Source organism: Lissotriton helveticus, chromosome 10 (assembly GCF_964261635.1).
Source record: "Lissotriton helveticus chromosome 10, aLisHel1.1, whole genome shotgun sequence".
Lineage (NCBI taxonomy): Eukaryota > Metazoa > Chordata > Amphibia > Caudata > Salamandridae > Lissotriton > Lissotriton helveticus.
The window spans coordinates 390,974,130-390,995,406 of record NC_136071.1 but is presented as its reverse complement, the minus strand read 5'-3'; the positions used below and the strand labels follow the sequence as shown (position 1 = coordinate 390,995,406).

The 21,277-nt window shown below is 41.1% G+C and overlaps 1 protein-coding gene across 1 annotated transcript in view; it reads left to right on the top strand.

The window, feature by feature from the left end:
* The window catches only part of AGAP3 (ArfGAP with GTPase domain, ankyrin repeat and PH domain 3), a 2,202,224-nt gene that overhangs the window by 472,273 nt on the left and 1,708,674 nt on the right, over positions 1–21,277 (top strand). Inside the window, exon 7 of the mRNA XM_078662817.1 lies at positions 5,658–5,785. Coding sequence (XP_078518943.1) covers positions 5,658–5,785 — 128 coding nt within the window. The remainder of the gene's footprint in view (positions 1–5,657; positions 5,786–21,277) is intronic.

The following is a 21,277-nucleotide window of genomic DNA, read 5'->3' as shown; positions in this document are numbered from 1 at the left end:
ATGGGGTGGATTGGACCACCCCAAGTCTACTAGTTGCTGGTTTCAAATCGGCAAAGCCTTTTAAGGGGGGTAAGGGCCTTATACCAAGAGAGCAGCGTAAGCCAGGGCTAGCAGGCAGGTGCATACCTTGCTGGAGCCGATTTACGGTTCACTGACAGAATATCGATGTAAAAAATATATGTAAAAAAATATAGATGAAAAAATATAGAATGCAAAAATATTGACTCCCTATACTTAAACAGGTAAGTAGGAAAAGTATTGGATAGCGGAGGGATAAAATTACTATTCCCACTCCACTGAGTGCAACAGTAGGAAAAGTGTTGGATAGCGGTGGGATAAAATTTACTATTCCCACTCCAGTCAGTGCAACAGTAGGAAAGTTCTAGCTAGCGGAAGGGTAAAAATTACTATTCCCCCTCCAGTGAGTGCAACAATAGGGAAAGTGTTGGATAGCAGAGGGGTAAAAATTACTATTCCCACTCCAATTAGTGTAACAGTAGGGAAAGTGTTGGATAGCGGAGAGGTAAAAATTACTATTCCCACTACAGTTAGTGCAACAGTAGGGAAATTGTTGGATTGCGGAGGGGTAAAAATTACTATTCCCACTCCAATGAGTGCAACAGAAGGGAAAGTGTTTGATAGAGGAGGGGTACAAATTACTATTCACACTCCGGTGAGTGCAACAGTAGGGAAAATGTTAGATAGTGGCGGGATAAAATTTACTATTCCCACTCCAAACAGTGCAACAGTAGGGAAATTGCTGGATTGTGTAGCGATAACTATTAATATTCTCACTCCAGTCAGTTCAAAATTGAAAAAAAAAACAAAATATTAACAACTACAAAAATATTTAAAAACAAAATAAATACAAAATGCATATAAGTATGCTAAAAAATAAAATACAAATATCTTTATTTAAAAATTTAAAAAAACATTATAACATTAAATACATATGATAAATACCTACAAATATATTAAATAAAAGAAAAACATATTTTTTCAAATACATATTTTTTATTAGAAATGATTTAGTAACAAAATCATTAATTAATACATACATTTACTTTTTTTATTTCCTACTCTATAACACCACATATTTCACAACCCACATCTAAATGTAAAAAAGTACTTCCATAATTAATATAATTATTACCAATTTAAGAAATATTAATTAAAAAATAAATTAAAACTCATACAAACTAAATTAACACACTTAACTTTCCACACTTTACCACTATAATCTCCACAAGCCACAGCTAAAGTTAAACTGTAGAAAATAAATTACACAATTAAAACTTATTTTCGATTAAAACAACTATTTATAAAGTAAGTAAAATTAATTTACTCCCCACCCATCACTCCTATAAAAGTAAACCCCACACAAAAAATATAAACAATTACCCTAATTAAATGTCAATTAATTAGTATTAATGATCAACTATTAATTAATTAATGAAACATAAATTGCTTACCAACCTTTACCTCATAAACCCCACAATCTGCACCTAAAATTAATGACACAATTTCCATAATTCATTTTCAATCAATTAATTTAAATTAACAACTAATTATTAATCAAAAATAAATTACTTCCCACCCTTTACCCCTATAAACCCCACAACCCGTAACTAAATTCTTTTACCCAATTACCATAGTTAATTACCAATTACTTCATACTAATTAACACCCAAGTTCAAGTTCAAGTTCAAAAGACCTTTATTTGAATTTCATAAAATTCATAAAAGTACCGTGATTAAAAACAACAATTCATTAGCATTATACATTAGTTCAAAAGATTTCATAGTAAAAATAATAAAACAATAATTAACACCCAATTATTAACTAATGACAAATAAATTACTCCCCACAATTAACACTATAAAATCGCAATTAAATATTAATAAATAAAAAATAATCGTTCATTTATTATAATTGAATTACTTCTCACCCTATTCTCCTATACACCTACAACCCACTACAGAACTAAAAAACACAAAATTAAATTAAAATAAAATAGATAACTACTAAGAATTTAACACACATATTAAAAACATAAAGAACACATACAAAAAAACATACATCACATACATTTAAAATGTAAACTAAAATACATAACACTAATTAAAAAATCGATATTTTAAAGAGCTATATTTTTGCAAACAATATTAACCCCTCCCTTGCTCAGGACGAGCTGAGCTCGTCATGAGCTACGGTTGCCGTGTGCTCATGACGAGCTGAGCTCGTCATAACGGCTCCAACGCTCGCACGCGGGGCTAATTCCCCCGCTGTGCTGAGCGTTCTTAGATAACGGGTGTGGCCGTGATGAGCTCAGCTCGTCATGGGCACACAGCCACCGTGGCTCATGACGAGCTGAGCTCGTCACGAGCACCGGGGCGCTGTGCACGCCCCCCAGCACAACTGGGGAATTACCCCGGCGGCCAATGGGTTAATGACTTCTGTATTTTCGAAAACGATATTTCTTACCTTGAATTCAATATTCCTGACCACAATATTCTTGATGTCGATATTTCTGTCACCCTATTTCCCACTCGATATTTGTGTAAGTCGACATTTCCAACTCGTTATTCTGTCTGAATACTCTGATGTACGATTCAAGACCTACAGCCCCAGAAGGACCGATGCATTGCTTCACCCGCTGCTGCCGTTTGCCACTGTGACCCCCTCCCATCCACAGGACTTTTACATTAGTTCTTGTACTGCTCTCATCTGCACTTTCCAACATCCAGCACCGCTTTCCTTTGGGCCTTGAATCACTCCACTCTACGAGGTCACCGAGGCCGGGTCCCAAACCTGCCGCCACTGCACTGCGAGTAGAGGATGCGCTGCTGGCCAGACTCCCAAGGCACCTCCTTCTTGTACAAGTGCCGTGAGGGGTGCTAGGTATTGGATGCTGACATCCACGGCTCAATCTCTCACCTTACCTCCGGCACTAATTTATCTCAGCAGCCGAGCAGCCACATTGCCCACGATGTTGGAACCGCAGCCGGCGCACCCCACCAGCTCATCCTCAAAGTTGGGCGGGGAGCGGCAGTACTCAAGAGATGGCACAAGGTCCCCGGTGATCACTGGTGGGCCCACACGTGGCAGGGTGCTGTTTTGGGGACCCATAGCACACAGCTTTCGCCCTGTTTAGGGCACAATCGGCGGAGCGCCGGTCAGATGTTTCTACGCAGGTGCCAGGTGCCATGTTGGGCACGCTCCTTCCTCCCCGAAAGATTCAGCCATGGATAGCCTGTTTTTTAAATTTCTCTACAAATTGTTAGAATAAAAGGAATTGGAAGCCAAAACTCTTTACCAATAGAGGACTCTGATTCAGATAATCTATAGTTTGAAAAACGATCTTTCACTAAGGCTGAGATTAACGATTGGATCATGCTACCCTATGAAATGGAAGTGAGCACACCTTCTTTTTCTTCAGGTAGCTTCTAAACCCCATTTCTTTCATCTGTTCATGAACTAATGCTTACTTATCTTCCAACAAAGACTAAAAGTTTCCAGGAATTTACGCCATTCCTGCTTCACCCCCCTGCAATTTATAAATTTACACAAATCTTCAGAGAAGACTCTCACAATATTTAATTTGTATTATGAACCTTTGCTATTGTGTTATTATTCTGGGTGCCGTTGATTCATTTTTAATGTTTTTACTTTTAGTATGTGAATTGTTGAGTTTCTTGTAAAGTGCCTAAAAACCTTATGGGGCAGATCTGTTATATAAGACTAAGTAAATAAAACATTTCTAATGATCTACCACATATTTGATTCCTTCTTTGGGAGAAAGAGCAGTTAGAGACAGTTAGGCCTTTTAAGTATTCACTTGCGTGCTTATGCTCTATGATCTAATAAAGGTGGGAATTTTTGCTAGCGGCTGAGCTCAAACACTGAGTATGTCTCCAAGCCTTATAGCTTCTGGTGAAGTGTCTTTAAACCACCTGACAATAAAGAACTTTGTTTACTTTCGGTGTATGGCATGGTGATCCATACATCATATTTTCTACACCTCTTTGGGGAATTGCATCACAAGTAGTCCGTCTTGCACAGATTTTATTTATGTTTCTTTGGAATAACAGTCCTCAGTATCTTTTCTTTTCGCTTTAGGATTACCATACTTCAAGGATTGTGAGAATCTACATGAGCAATAGAAAAATAAAATGAATACATTGATTTCCTAAAGCCTCAGATGTTCGGGTTGTGATTACAGTGCAAGTGAAGTGACTGCGTCTAGGAAACTTTTTGTACTGTGGCTTCCATCAGTATCCATCATATGACAATTTATTTGTGGGCTGAACTCATTTATTGTTATGATTGTAACTGTTAGGAAATGAGAATGGGAGTAGGTAGAGAATGAACTGACACGTTCCATCATAAGAACAGAGTATTGTACTCTCTTTTCTCATGGAAGCATTTAACACTAGGTGGAACATGCCTCTGAACAGCTATTGGGGCTCTACTGTTGCAGATAACGTGTCCTTAACGATTCAGAAACTCCTTGAAACCACAACACTGTGGCCCCCATTATTTGATCTTCATTATTAAAGCCCATTTGGTATATCCTACTCTGTTCTCTGCAGGCCAACTAACTAGTACCTGTAGAGAAAGGTTCTTTTGAATGCATATTTATAGGTCTGCCCCTAGCTACTAAAGCAGTATCATGAGAATACTCCTCTGAACATGCTGGTCGTCACGAGGAGCCCCTGAGGATTTTGAGGCCAGAAGTAATCTGGAAGACTTATCTTTTAAGCATATTAGGCAGGCTGCTGGTGCAGCCAGCACAGCTCATGTGAATATTAGAATGGGATGGTGGTACAGGGTTGGTTGTGAAAATGGAGAGTTGTATGTTCCTGTGTAACTGTCTAGCTGTCACCTGATGAACTGTTCCCAGCCTGTTTATATATTTTTTCATTATCTTCTCTTCTATACTTTATTCCTCCTCTTCTTAATGCTCATCCTTTCCTGGTTCTCCCATCTTCTATTTATTACTCTCTTTTTCTTGTTTTCATGTCGGCACCTTCTTGATTTTCTCTGGTATGTGATGCTTTACTGTATACTTTTTCTTTCTGTTCCTCCCTCCTTTCCCTTTTCAACTTTTGTTTGCTCTCATGCCCCTTGCTACGATTTCCAATTACTTCCACTCATGTGTTGCTTCTACCGACCATTCACCATATTTCTCATTTTCATATTGCTTCTCCATGGTCCCATTTACCTTTAACTCTATTTTTCTACTCCTGTTTCTTGATTATTTCTTGCATCACACTTCTCTATTCTCTTTCCTCAATGTGTTCCCTCCTTTCATTATCCTCTTTTTGTTTATGTTCCACATATTCTCTTCATTCCTCGTCCCTTGTCAATAATTACTTCCCCCTTCTTGGTGCTTCTTTTCCTTCTTTCTTTTCACCATACGGATGTTTATCTTGCTGCTGCCCTTACTTTTTTTTTACCATCCTTATTCTCCTTCTACTTATTGTATTTTTCGTTTCTCACCCTGTCTCATATATCATTTCTCATTTTCTTTATGTGTGTCCTGACAACGCTTCCATCCTTTATCTCCTTTTTCTCCTTCCCTTTCTCAACTCATACACATTTCATTTCTTGTTTTCCTTCTTTCCCTTTCTTGCCCTGCATTTTCTTTGTCTCAGTGGCACAGAAGGTTGTAGCTCTACGGAAGAAGCAGCAGCTCTCCATAGGGCCCTGCAAGTCATTACCAAACTCACCGAGCCATTCGTCGGTTTCTACAGCTGCAATCCCCTCTGTACACGTTAACTCGGTAAGTCTTGCTTGCTCCTATTCATGTTTGTACAAAATGTTTTTCATGGAGTAGTTCGTTTCGATGTAATCAATTTTTGGCAAAATGTTTTAAAGAACTTGACATGTTTAATTTTCAAACCAGAAGTTTCATAGGAAGCATGATGCAGCAGCTTTGTGAAAGTTGGCACGGGAGAGTAAACAACAAGAAGAGAATTACGTTAAGTAATAAAAGAGATTCAAACTAGAAATTAAATAGAATCAATAGTAGATTGTTGGTTTAGTGTTAATGCAAGCTTTACAAAGAAATACTTAATGACTTGGTAAATAAATAGGTATTGCAGACACAATTGAACCACAGCAGGATGTTGAATATGTTGTAACAGGTGACCCAATTACATAGGTATACATGTACTTAGAACATTTCAGTGTGGGCATCGATATTATGATTCAGAGGTCCTGTTACATTATTATTGTGATTGCTCCTTCGTCACAACTTCATATTGGGCATGATGAACCATAGGATCTTAGTACATTAGTGCGAATATGGTTTCTGTTCCAGAGTAAATGGTTTCATTTGGTTAATAATATGGATCCTAGCACGCTTGTGCAGAAATGGTTTCTGTGGAATAGTTGAAGTCCACAAGGTGATTCATTGGTGTCTTAATGCTAATGTATAGTGATGGTTTGTGTGCATCGGCAGACTGAGTGGGCCCCAACACAATTTAGAGAGAATTGGTACTTCGTCATGATTTCTAGTATTGTTGATAGCTATAGCGAAGTGTGTTCTACCAATGAAACCCCCTTTTGTATAGTGTAGCTGTAGCCAGACAAATATTTGAGAATCACCAGAAGAGGGGTTTTGCCCCGCTCACATGTTGGGAGCCAGGAATATATGTTTGGATTGGGCAGAAGTTGTGTTCTTCCACAAAAAAGGGCAGCTCTCTAGTAAGGATGGGCGGAGTTTCACTCTGCAGGATTCCTCAGAGTTGCAGGAAAACTCAGCGAGATTCCGCAGATTTCTGCAAACGTGTGGAAATCAGCATATTGCGCTGCTTGCAAAAATCATTGTGAACAGCAACATGCAGCACACTGATTTTTGCTACTACCCGAGTTGGTTTTGCTGCCGCTCATGTACATTTAGTACTTGAGTGAAAGCTTTCCCACTGCGAATTTCCACAACCACCCGCATTGAGTAAATCTCATCACTCTAGAGGACGACAATTCTCGGTCATGCTCTTACTGTTGGTTAGACGGGCACGAGAAAAAACTCTGCCCCAGGGTGGTTGGCGAAATTTGGCTAGAACTCCGGATTACAAGTAGCCAACACTTCGGTAACAGAATTTATCGCCCACCCCTACTCTCTACACAGCTGTGATCATTGTGTTTATTTATCCAGCTGCCTGCGTGGTACTCACTTGTCATTGTAATGCTATTAAAGTGTCTTCAATAACTAGATAATGTATGGTGTTTTTCTCTCACAGCAGCACAGATGGGAGTAGGCTATTCATTAATGTATATATGAAATTTTAGATCTAGCTTCACACTATTTATCATCCTGGCCTGTTCGCATTGCCAATGCTTGTTTCAAAGTTGTACCTCTGTTGTGTTTTTTTCACCTTCGACGTGGCAAGTGCCTCTCCCGCGCTAATGAGTTGCAACCTCTAGAACTTTGCCATTTGAAGTGCCTTGCTGAGTGGAGTTAATTACTACGCCCACAGCTGACAGGTCAAAGAACCCAGTGAAAAAAATAGGTAATTTCAGAGAAATTAAGATTATCCTTCTGGAGGAAGAGGACATGATTGAGAATTTGTACTGTGCTTACCAGCAACTCCCACTTAACTAAACTAGGGGACGTTTCACGTCTTAAAAATAGTTAGAGGGCAGACGTCTGTCTTTGAAGCCAGGCCAGGACTGTGTATGCAGAGAAAGGCTCAGCGTGATTATGTTATCTGACTTTAAGAGAGTTACCATCTTGGATAACGTCAAGAATCCTATACATTAGTGGGACAGTCAGAGCGCTGATTCCCTTAACTTGAAGAGATTCTAGAGTTGTTGAAAGAGTTTCATAGCTTATGCTTTTGTCATTTGGACTATTACTGAGGAAATTCTTTAACCAGTTTGTAGAATATCTAAACACTGTCCAAACCTTAAAATTCCTAAGCACTCCTAGTAGTGACCAAGCCCCTTCCTAGATATTATAAAGCACAACTCGGGAAGGCTTATTTACATTTCATATCGTATACTTGCAGTCAGAAACTGCTTATCAGAATAACAGTTTACACCCGAGAGCATTAAAAAATGTTTAACCATTTAACCACTCCCTTAGACTTAGATATAATTGCACTAATCGATTATATTTCTGAAAGAAATGTCTCTAATGAAAAGACTGGTTGAGAGAGGATATCTATACATTTTAATTCTTCATATGTGGTATATTGTATATTGTGCCCGAGTAATTTGTTTTACTTAGGGCAGGCAGCCCAACATGTGAAAACCAGGATCTGTCAACTCAGGAGTTTGATTAGGTGCAAAGAGACACCTCTAGTGGCGCTAATGAATTACTTCGATAAAGGCCACACAGAAGACGATGTAAAAAGGCAGATGATTAATATGGGCAAAAAAGCAGAAAAAAGAGGTAACATCTTCGATATTCTTCAGAAGCTAGAATGTAAGTTATTTCAGTGATTGACTCTATTACAGATTTATCACAAAAGAATAATGGCGTGGTGTACAGTGTCATGTCCTCTAAGAAAGGACATTGCAGGTTAGCGGTGTAGGTGGCCTGGACAGAAATTAGATGCTAGGAACTTCCTGGGAGAAGACAGGAAGACAGGAAGCACTGGTTTGCCTCTCATTACATCGAGGGAAGCAGATAGAAGAGGATGTGTGGAGAGTAGCTCCACGTCAGTAGGCCATATATGAGCTGAGGAATTAATAAAGGTGAGTTAATAGCCATACACCAGGTACTGTCTTTTATGCAGTGTTATGCTTGCCAATGCTGGGAAGAGAAACTAATCCAGAACAGTACAACTGGCAACGGGGGTGAGATCAAAGATCACATCTTCAGACAAAGGAAGCATATAACACAAGAAAGTACTGGTGCAGAGGAAGCACAAATTACCTGAAGCTAGCACTCAGCGTTAAAGAAAAGCCATGCATGCTTCAGCCGAGGAGCAGCCATTTCTAGTTGAAGGACAGCCTATTGAAGTCTATGGGGCGGCCATTTTGAAGTCAGGTGCCATGAGACAAAGGCACTAAAATCAATGAGGCAGCCATATTGGAATCAGGCAATACTGGAATAACTCATTGAAGCCTACTAAGACACCTATACTAAGGTCAGACACCAAGCCAGGTTAACATCTGAAAGAAACACACATAGCTGGGGAGCATCAAAGTCAGAAAGGCTTTACAAAGAAAGTGTGAAGCTACTAGAAATAATACAGCAATCACCTTTGAGTGAGTTATCCCAGAATTGAAAGGAAAGTAATACCAGTGGGTAAGCAACAAAGTGAGGTGTGCCAGGAATAGATAACCCACTGAAACACAAAAAGACAACTAGCATACAAGATCTCTACTCGAGAGGGCCGACTAATAATACATAACAAAGTGCACACACTGCAAACATCATAGTGAGCAATCCTTTGGTAACATCATACTAGCACATCCCACCATCATGCCGGTGGGAAAAGGAACACAAAAACCTAACCCCTGCATTGAAGTGCACCCCCAGTGACACAGACCACCACCCAGAGTTTGGGTCCCAAATGGAACTGGTGGCTTGAGTCACTGGGTGAATTTCTTGCAGAGGCCAGTGAGCAAAGAGACAAACAACAGCTGCCATTACTATTTCAAGTGGTGGTGCATGAAGGCCAACGCCTAATCAGGGCATTTCCTACAAAGGACGCATAGACGTATGAAAAACTCAAAGAGATGCTATGTGCCTGTTTGAACCCAAAGAGAGATGTGGATCATAAATGCATCGTCTTCAACTCAGCATGCCAGGAACCAGGTGAATCATTAACACATTTCATTAGAAGGTTACAAAGTCTAGCACAATACTGATATTTCAATACATATTTAAATGACGATGCAATTCGACTCAGGGTAATTGAGGGCTGTTCAACACCAGGCAATACAGCAAGATCTGCCAAATGGAGCTATCACTGAATAAAATCATCAGGAGGACCAAAGCGGGAGATCGGGCCAAAGAAAGTCAATTGCAACTCAATTCAAGAAGAAAGGACAAAAGACATTATATGTTTCTCATGTCAGTGAGTAAAGCCCAAAGGAAGGGTTTGGGCTCAATACAGTAAGGTCAAGCCTCACTTAGCTATATCACAAAACAATTACCAGTACTGCAAATTTACTCTAAGGAAAATCAACTAACATAGCGAGACAAAACGCCATATTTACAAGACTTCTTTTTCTGTCTGATATAAATCTTTATATTTTTGATTTTTATTTTTCAAAAACACATTTTCATTATTTTTATAACATCACCACATATAAATACAGCGCGACAAATGGTAGTCAGTATATGGAGTAGAAACTACAATTCCCAGAGGCTATAGGAAATGCCGTCGCATTATGACGTCGGATACGTCACAAACATCCAAATACCGGAAACCCGCTATGGAAAAAGAAAGCGATATAATTGGAAAATAGAGGACATGAACGCCGTTACAAATGGTAAGAGAAACTTTGGCTTATTCTCATTCATGTCAAAAAACGGCAGCGCATTCCACCAGGGCAGAAAATCAGACCCTCTGCACTCGTTTTTATCTTCTTAGATACAAAGCCCATAGACTGAAGCTCAAAGAAATACAGCTAAAGACCCGCGAAAGAATATAAAAATCTTGGCACGCCGCAAATAAGTCCCTTGCTAGGCTTCTTTACTACTATCACAGCATTAATAACATCCGCATCTGACGCCTTTTTCATGTATTGGTATTCTAGGACTCAAAATCCAACACATCCTATCTCAGGAAGTGCACACCAAGTTAATAATGTGAGTATGAAAGGATTAGATGTTCAGCGACGGTTACAGTATTTATTCATGAAAGTTGTCGTTACTTGGTTGTGCTCGTAGAGTGGCATACTTAGGTTCTTTTTCCTTTGATTACTTTCAGAATCCCCTCCTCCCCTCGTCTTGACACAAGGCAGAGGTAAGATAGACCATTGTGCAGATACGAGTTTACAGTACGCTTCAAGCATTGAGCCTAAAAAAACACCTCCCCTATCTTTTTCAGATATGTGGTCCTGATGAGAACACCCCCTAGTAAGGGTGTTCGAAACGCGTAGACCAGCCTTCTATGCAGCCTTAGGAATCTTCACAAAGTGTGAAAAGCTCTAAAATTCATCCCAAGGTTGCTTCTAAGTTTAAAGCAAAAATTATTTTTGTAAAGGTTGAAAAATGTATATTGTGTAAATAGGAAGTGTGAGAGACTCGAGTGAGTCTGGGTGAATGTTTGTGTGGAAGGTGTGAAAGGAGAGAATAAATGGTATTTTTGTTTGTTTGCAGGTTATGTTGAAAAAACTGAATTTCAAGATATGTATTTATATGTGGTGATGTTATAAAAATAATGAAAATGTGTTTTTGAAAAATAAAAATCAAAAATATAAAGATTTATATCAGACAGAAAAAGAAGTCTTGTAAATATGGTGTTTTGTCTCGCTATGTTAGTTGGTTTTCCTTAGAGTAAATTTGCAGTACTGGTAATTGTTTTGTGATATAGCTTAGTGAGTAAAGCCCAACAGGCCAAAAAAGAGGGAAAGAGCAAGGGCAAAGATAGACCAGAGACAAGATAGCACAATAGACAACGTGACACAAAATACTCAGATTCAACAATACGCTTGGACAGAGGAAGATGGCAAATGAATGACCCGGACAATAGGGGATTGTGACAGCCAAATTGAAATAACTTCAATGAGCCATTCATCAAACTTCGCAGGCTATTTTGAAAAAGCATAGCCTCATGCAGTGGGACAGATCACACAAATGGCACAGACAACAGCGTGTTCAACAGGCAGGACGAAGAAACCAAAACCCGTAGGGGCAGGAAGGGGAGGTGTAGAAGATTACCGGAAGAAACTCAGATCCGGGAACCTCCAACAGTAACTGACACACAGGAGGGGGAGGTACAGGTTATTAATCTTTCATCCAAAACCATAACTCCTAACATGATCTCCCTTCTTAGTAAGGGTCTTAACTTTAACCCTTTCTCCAACACTGATGTATGTAGACTTAAGATTGATTTGTTTAAGTTCACACGCAAATTGAAACTGAAAAAGCATTTCTCTAACAAAATCATGTCTAATAAAAGCTCTACAAATATTCCTACTGAGTTTGAACCTGATGTTTTGACTATTAATGACATTCAAGCTACACACCTCCTTCTCTCTCTTACGGACTTAGAACGAACTCCTCAAGATATGGACACCTTACTAGAGGAACTCAATATCGAATCAGATTTCAGCATTGTCAGTGGGCTCAAATCCAAATCTAAATGGATTCCTACATTACCAGGAGGCAACTCCATAGACAACTTCTACAAAAGAGTTTTTGAGGATATTGACAGACTGGAACTGAAAGACACTAAACGTACCTTCAGATACAAGGACAACTTAACAACAGGAGAACGAGCAGCCATGAACAGCCTCATCAAAGACCATGAGATCATCATAAGAGAAGCGGACAAGGGAGGGAACGTAGTTATCATGAACAAAAAGGACTATGATGACGAAATTCTCAGTCAGTTACAAGATAACACGTGCTACCAACACCTTGACCATAATCCCACAGCACTACTCACGACCAACATCAATAGATCTCTCATCACCTGGAAAGACAGTGGTCTAATCAATGAAGATGAATATCTTTACATGAAAGTGATCAAACCCTCGTACCCTTGGTTGTACACCCTGCCCAAGGTACACAAAAATCACCCCTTTCCTCCCGGGCGTCCCATCATTTCCGGGATTGGGGGTCCCACGGAAAGAATAGCGGAATACGTTGACCTGTTCCTAGGGCCCCTGGTACGTAACCTACCATCCTTCATCCAGGACACTAAACACATACTGAGTATTCTTTCTGATCTTCAATGGCAACCAGGCAACCTTCTGGTCACTATGGATGTGGTAGCCCTGTACACCAGCATCAAACCAGATCTTGGACTTGAAGTTGTCACTAAAATTCTACAGAAACGCCCAGCCACCATGTGGCAACACACTAACATGCTTATCTCCATGATGGAACTCATCTTGAATAACAATTCATTCATGTTCAACAACGCTTGGTACAGACAAACAAAAGGAGTCGCCATGGGCTCGAAATTTTCCCCTTCGTTTGCTAATTTATTCATGGGCGCACTTGAAAATGACCTAATTTGGGGCGCTAAAGGAGCTAATTTCATAGACTCAATAGTATTCTGGGGGCGATACATAGACGATTGCTTCCTGATTTGGTCTGGCACACATGAACACCTGATGGATTTCTACAGACATCTCAACCACAACACGTGGGACATGAGGTTCACCATGGTGGCATGCCTGGATAGGATTGAGTTCCTGGACTTGGAGATATACATCCTGGACAACAAACTAAATAGCAAACTTTTCAGGAAGAACACTGCCTGTAATGCGATTCTGCACGCTAACAGCGCTCACCCATCCCACCAGATCAGCAGCATACCATTTGGAGAATTCCTAAGAGCTCGCAGAAACTGCAGTAACGATCAAGATTTCGAAAAAACAGTGAAAAGTATGCAGGAACGTTTCAAGAGAAGAGGCTACTCAGATGACCTACTCAAAACAGCAACTTCTAGGATCATGAAAATCAAAAGAAAAGACACTCTGAAGGACAAGCCCAACAAGAAGACAGACGATCTTGGGACTATCCGCATGATTACTGACTTCAGCAACCATCACCAAGCACTACGCAGAACCTTCAGCAAACACTGGAACATCCTCAAGAAGGACAAGAACATCTCGAACTATGTAGGAGAACATCCTCAGATCACCTACAGGAGAGGCAGAACTTTGAGAAACAGACTAAGCCCTACAATCCCTCGAAGCAACACAGAGGACAACTGGCTGACCAAACGTAACATTGGCTTCTACAAATGCGGGTTCTGCTCCATGTGCCGGTGGGCTAAACACAAAACTACTGAATTTCACGACACTAAGGGAGAAACCTACATCATCAGGACAAACATCAATTGTACTACACGCTATGTAGTATACATCATCGAATGCAAATGCAAAAAAATCTATGTGGGGAGTACTATCCGTCCGCTCAAAGAAAGGATAGCAGAACACATAAGAGCCATACACAAACAGGATCCTAGATATCCGGTTGCTCTACACGCGGCTGCGTGCGGGGAACAATCTCTGGACAAACAAGTCTCGTTCTATGGGATTGACACTGTCCCTATTGGTGCACGAGGCGGTAATAGAGAACTTAAACTAAGACGCTTGGAGGCGACATGGATCCTCCGCCTTCGTACCGTGTCTCAGGGGCTCAATTTTGACCAGGAGATGCAATTCTTTCTAGGAGACTGAACCCCTGTATCCATTTCCTGCATATATAGCTATGATACATGCTGCAATCTTGTCATTTTCTGTAGTGAACACTGTACCAGACCTCATTATATTGTCCTCTGATACCACCCTTGCGGTCGGTATCTCACAATGAGGCTCACATGAGGTTACTATTGGTTATGACAAAACTGTTTCTCTATGCACCATCACAACATATGAGTGATGATTTCATGCCACAAATGGTACTGCATTCACCATGTTATTTTCTTTCATGTCATACCAGGAGTGTCACACTATTATTTGACCACCACAACGACTTGCTGGGATATCATGTTTATTACTTGTTTCCATGCCTAACTGTGTATTTTGAAAGACCTTACAGGAGTGTTGTGATGAAATATGTTTATAACCTATTTCCCTGCTCAACTCTGTATATTTGATCGATGTGACAAGATTAATGTGATGAAATACGTTTTTATCGTCTACGTAATGCATCACAAACACTTATGCATGTTGTGGATCGGATGCATGACCACTTTTTGCATGTTTTTGATATTCGTTGTAGTCCTAATCACCCCATTTGTTCTGAGGTATATTCATAACAAATCTTGGATACTTTTTATATTTGTATATCTTTTCTGTCAACTATGTAGTTATCTGACAATCTCTTACATTCCGCCCTCATCTACGGGCAGCTCCCGTTACGTTACGAACGTTCCCCGGGACACACCCACCGACCGGGGTTAGTTGTCATTCTAGTCTTTTACATACGGGCTCCCCGCCATCTAGCATAAAACCACTTCCGGGTCGGAACCACGTGTCCGTACCCGGAACCGCTGTGTGGGAGTACCCGTCCCGCCGACTTTCGCCCTGACTACCGGTAAGCGCTTGCTCTTTTTCTTTCACTCGACCACATAATGGTCCGATCCTCACAGCTTTTCTCTTAAGACCGCACAGCTCGGTCTTCAGGAACGAGCCTACTCACGCTCGCAATTCCTTTTCTCATCTTCTACAGATCTCGCCGAATTGAGCGATCACAAGACTCTTGTCACTTACCACTGAACCGACTACTTAGATACTCAAGTATCTCGAAGCGGATGCTTTACACCATTTGGTGGCACTAATGAACTTCTGTCGCTTGGAGCACTGTTTACTTAACGTAAAGGTGAGACCTCCACACTTTCTTGAATTCATTAACTTAGTGTGGCCCCGTTACCCCCCTTCTGCGCCGCCCAGACCTTGTGTGGCATTGATGTCAAATTATGACAATGTTTGGGGTATTACAAATACGGCATTTTTATTGTGCTCCCTTTCAGCATCATTTTTTACCGCATGAACTGATTGGATCTGGAGCCACATCCATTAACTACTGATAACCTGGTCTCGAGCAGGGGCCGGGTCGGAAGTATCACCGGCTAAGCGGTGAGTCCCAATTCTTTGTGTCCACCTTATTCTTTTGCCAGTATCAGTACTCGCTCATGAGACCTATGATTTGTGTACAGTGCTCCATGCTATGGTCACATTGGTCATGATACGCTGTTTTGCCCTTTTTGTTTCCTTCTCCTTGTTCACGCTACAGACCTGTGGTCCATTCCCTTCGCGCTACAGGTAGGAAGCGCTAAGCAAACCCGCCCCTCCTCCTTCGTAGACAATTTGTATATTCTCTATATTCATTCTCTGGTTGACCTGCGTTCTATTTTGGCATTTACCCACCACAAGTAGAGGACATCTAACTAATTTTGTTTCCTTGAACTACTATTTTTTGCACTACCACCCTCAGTCTAGTCACGGGATATACACACTCTCACCATCATCCTCCAGTGATATTGACCACCACACATACGTGGCGAACGGTTTCCACATTATCCGCACTCTTTCACGCACCGCCATCTAGTCACCTCCCGTGGCCGATATACAGTTTCTCTCACCATCACCATGTTTGGCACAGTGTGCTTCCACCTTGTATTCTTTATTAATTAAAAATAATTAATTATTTTCACGATTTCCACCTGCACTCACACGCGCACTAGAAAACTAGACACTAGAACAATTAGAAACATGTTTACGTAATTGTCGTGTGGACATCATATTCCATTTTGTACTTTGTATCCTCCCCAGCCCTGATGAGTCGTGCAAGCACTGTTACCGCTTGACGACGAAACACGTGTCGGCTGGCCATCCATGCAATAAAAGAGGAATCGTACTACAATCGTTTTCCCTTTGCTTCGATCACTGTTACTTGTACTTATTAATGTCCATTGAGACATCTCTCTCTATACTGTATTTTGGTGTGCATTTGGTTTTTGTTCTAGGACGAAGAAACAAACTACAGAATTCTTGGGCAATTCACCCCTTTCTCTGGAACCATCATCATCATCAATCTTTATTTCGACAAAATGATGTCATAAAAGATACAAAACAGCTCAGTAATACAATGAATAATATATTAAAATCAAGCATCTGTGAAAAATTAAAAAACCAACACAAGTTCCATTTTTAGCAAATATCCATTAAAAGCAAGCAACTGCAAGGGGTTTTAAAACCAAAAGATGTTCCAGTTTTAACAGTTATCCATCATCCCCAATTAGTAGATGTCTTTTCTCTTGTGCCATATACTTTCTAGAACCAATATACAAACTCACCTGTGACAACCACCGTTCTTGGAGCCTCCTAGACTTTTCCAAAGAAGCATCAAGCAGTAGGACAGGTCACACACATGGCACAGACAGTGCGGCCAACAAGTGAGAAGAAGAAACAAACCATTGAAGAATCGGCAATTCAAGCAGACTCCAGAAACCGGTATAGAAACACAATGGATACACCCATGTCAATAAGGTGAAAACTGAGAGGCAACAGTTAACGTCACATGGGAGGAGCCGAGATAACATGCACTGGGGCCAAACAAAAGAACAAAACACTCAGCTGTCAAGTGACGCCTCCCCGGTGCAAGAGCACATTAGACACTTTGGAATATGAACTGAAAGAAACATCCCAAAGATACCTCCGACTCAAGGAGCAGTTCATCACAGTCCATCTGCTCAAGAGACTCACCAGTCAGACTGCACCCAAAATAACTTTCTCAAAGGAAATCAATAGAAAACTCATCTAATTTAGAAAGCATGTCAGCAAAATCACTCAGGTCAACGGAATCATCTGGCACGTCAGGATCGAGAAACGCTCTTGCCGTCAATGACCTAAATGCACAGTGGATTCGGAGTACTTTCAGAGCATCACATGCCAGTGACTCCAAACAATCACCTATCACACAATACAACCTGCCATGTCAGTTATATTCACATCAAGGCATGAACGTTTTCCCTTTACCTGTGATGGGGTAAGCCCGACTGACTCAAAGAACTTGCAGAATAAGAACAAATGTATGGGAAATTACCCAGAAATGTTAGGGAAATGTCCCATCCCTCTGTAAGAAAGGCCAAGACGTGTTGGCAGAGACATGTCATTCTCAAAGAAAGGGGAATGAGAAAGGAACATGCAGATCCCCGAATGGTCAAAGAGTTAAATATTGCCATAAGCAACTGGTAGCGGGTGAGGCAAACAAAACACGTTAACAGGCCTAAGAGCAGACACCTGCTCTTGTCAAGCAATGGAGGAGGAACAATACTCACCCCACCAACAAACACATTTAGCAACAGAATAAAGAAACCAATCAAGGAGCCCAAAGTATGCTCACCTCACCAACGAACACACCCCGCAACAGACATCAATCTCAACATCTGCAGAACCACTCTCAACATTTGCAGAGTGAAGAAACCAATTATAGAGCCCAAAGGATGCGCTTAAGAGATTGACGGAATTTCTTTGTAAGTGGGGGGAATATGTCATATCCTCTAGGAAAGGACATTGTAATATAAGTAGGTCACTGGTCGAGCTGGTCTGAACAGAAATGAGATGCCAGAAACTTCCTGAAAGGAAACAGGAAGCACTGGTTTCCCTCTCACTACATCGAGGGAAGCAGAGAGAAGAGGACATGTGTAGAGTAGCTCCATATTAGTAGGCCATGTATAAGAGCTGAGGAATTCATAAAGATGAGTTAATAGCCTTACGTCAGGTGCTGTCTTTTATGCAGGGTGTTATGCTTGCCAGTGCTGTGAAGAGTAACCAATCCAGGACAGGACTTACAGTTGACTGCAATTTAAAAGAAATAAACAGATGCTCACACACAGACTACCGAAAAGATGGCTTGACTGCGCAGACAGACTGCCTTCGCCAAACAACTAATTGTGCAGTATTAGTAGGAGTGCATACTTTTTCAAATATTCTCTTTATCTAGAACTGTTCGATCTAATTCTCCTTGGAAATATAGACTAACTAAAGGCTGCTGTTCTACTCCATGTAATATTCACCTTTTATTGTAATATTCCCACTTCTTAGTCTGCTCATCCTATCTATATAAAATTAGCATTACCGTTGCATTCAGACTTTTATCCTTTGAAATTCCTTTAACAAGTACTTTTTTTTCAAACTGACGTGTTGCATGTCTCTATTTCAAACTTGCACTTTCCTTAAATGCCTGTATGGGTATTCCTGTGTAGACAGTGGTGGTTTGCGCTGCCTCCTACACTCTACACTGTCTACATGGGCAGCCTCGAGTTTATCGGCCAATGCGGGCCTCAAACCAATATTCATGTAGGCGCTGTTAGTCGGATGCATTTAATTCATTAGAGCAACAACCACATAGCACTTGCTTCTCCAGCCCTCCACGAACCCTACCACCTCCTTTCGACATGGATGAGTAGCCCACCATTTTCCAGCCACTCAAATGACAATGTAATACAACGAAATCTGTAATCCTTGTATAAAAGTCAGTCTCTAAGTTTCTTTATAATAGGCAAATTGTGACGCACCCAGTCTCCTATTATAATGAAAAGATGTCAGAACTCGACTATTATAGGTTATTGCAGTCAAGTTCTGACATCCCAATGTTTGCTGCCAGAGCCAGAAGCTGAGGTGAACGAAAGGTCAGGTCACACAGCATAATTGAAGCAGCAGTTTAAAGCAAAACGTTGCTTTTATTTCTATTTTGTTATGAGCTGTGTCTAATATCTGTTTGCAACAAATATCTAACAGGTTTTTGATGTGTTTAATTTTGCACTAGAGGTTTTATTTTATTCTTTATGTTTGCAAACATGCTCCCTCTTTCATATGAAAGAGCTACGCAACAAGGTTTTGAGTGGTTTGTGGGAAAGGTGATGAAGTGATCATGTATTAAATGGGCTAAAGTATCCCTTGGTGTGCATAATAAGGATACTATCTCACAAAAGGGAGCGTGCACCCAATAGGTCCTCTATACCACTTATTGTATGTGCATAGATGGTTCAAATATCACTAGTGAGTGTGCTGATAGCAACAAGGTAAATTAGTGCTCTCGCCACATTTCTTAGATGTTTGCTTTTATATATAATTTTGGGTCCTCCTCCATAGGTACCACCTGTGGCTGTTTCAGAACTGGGCTGTGGTCACTTTGTTACATATAACACTCAGGCGTTGGGAGGGATATTGTGTAGTTTAATGGATTAAGCGCCACAGGAAGGTAATACAGTCTTTGGGGAGGGCAATCCCTTTTGTATCAAGGGGAACAGTAGGGAGTCTTGGCAGAGGACATGGGGAAATAACAGTCCTATTGGTGTGAGTTTCCTCACTGCACACCAGGTGAGTCCTTTCTCCTGAGTTCCCAGTCTTCTGCTTTCTCCTGGTTCCAGAAGCAGAAGGCTTGTGGCGGATATGATATCCCTTAAATAAAACAGATACAAAGTAATGTCAGGGCGTCTGGTTGCTCCAGTTCACTCACTCTCTCACCCTTCACCATCACCTCAGTGCTCTCATACATCCTTTGTGTGTGGCATGCTCAGTACACCTGTGTCTGAAGGAGAATCCTTCTTGTGCCTATTCCTCCACTTAGCTATTGAAAAGAGGTTCAGGAAGGGTACTTGCCTGAAGCCATGGCCCTTCAGGGTCATGGCCTGGTGAGTCACACCGCCCTTCTCTCCTCCGGGTCGGCTTGACTGTTGCGCAGTGTCTCCTGGCGTTAATTTGGTGTTCTCCGCCGGGCTGTCCGCGTCGTGGTGCTCCTTGATGCCTCCCGTCCTCTTTTCTGTTGGCAACCTCTTCTCCCATCTCCAACCTTGATGCGGCGTCCTCGTGCTCCTCAGTGTTCTCGCCTCCTTCTTCCGGGTTCCGTGCTCCTCCCTCCTCTCTTCCATCCCGTTTATGACGGGCCTCCTTGACGCTGTCAATGTCCACTAGAGCGTTGTGCTCCCTTCCTTTATGCCACGGCCCCAGCACCATATTGAAATCCCTGCCCGGACGTGGCACGGGATTACATGGACCCTCATCCTGATCACCTAATGTGACTGGGCAGGCACTACGCGTTTGTAAGCAGAGCTTTAAGGAGGTATAAGCAGGGGATTAGGTGTGTTAAAAATGCCTATAGATCCTATAATCCTATATTAATGAGCAAGGTCCATGGCAAGATTAAAAACAATGAGATGTATCTCAGGATACTATGGTCCTTAACATCTATAGGTCGACATGTTCAGCTTCAGTTAGTCTCAACACAAACAAAGGGGGAGGAGGATAGCACCTTACTTCGACCTCCTCAGGGTAAATATCAACACACATAAAGATGTAAGGCTTCTGAAGTCGCAATTGTTTATCGAGTGATAATTAAAAGGTTAAAGTAGAAAAACGCAGTACTTTGTAAAAATTGCCCTCACCCACAACGAATTGTGGCATGCTTCATCATAGGGCTGCTGCAACGCCTCAGCGCAGACCAACGCTTGAGGCAAAGCAATAGTGTGGGGAAGACAATACAAACACACATAAAAGGAAAATGATCCAAGGAAAGATTAGTGCAGATTATAAGTCTAAAACTAACTAAGGGATATCCTCATAATAGTTTAATTCCTGGATTCCCCTGCTAGGGTCAAAAGGTAACTCCCTACCAAAGGATGGT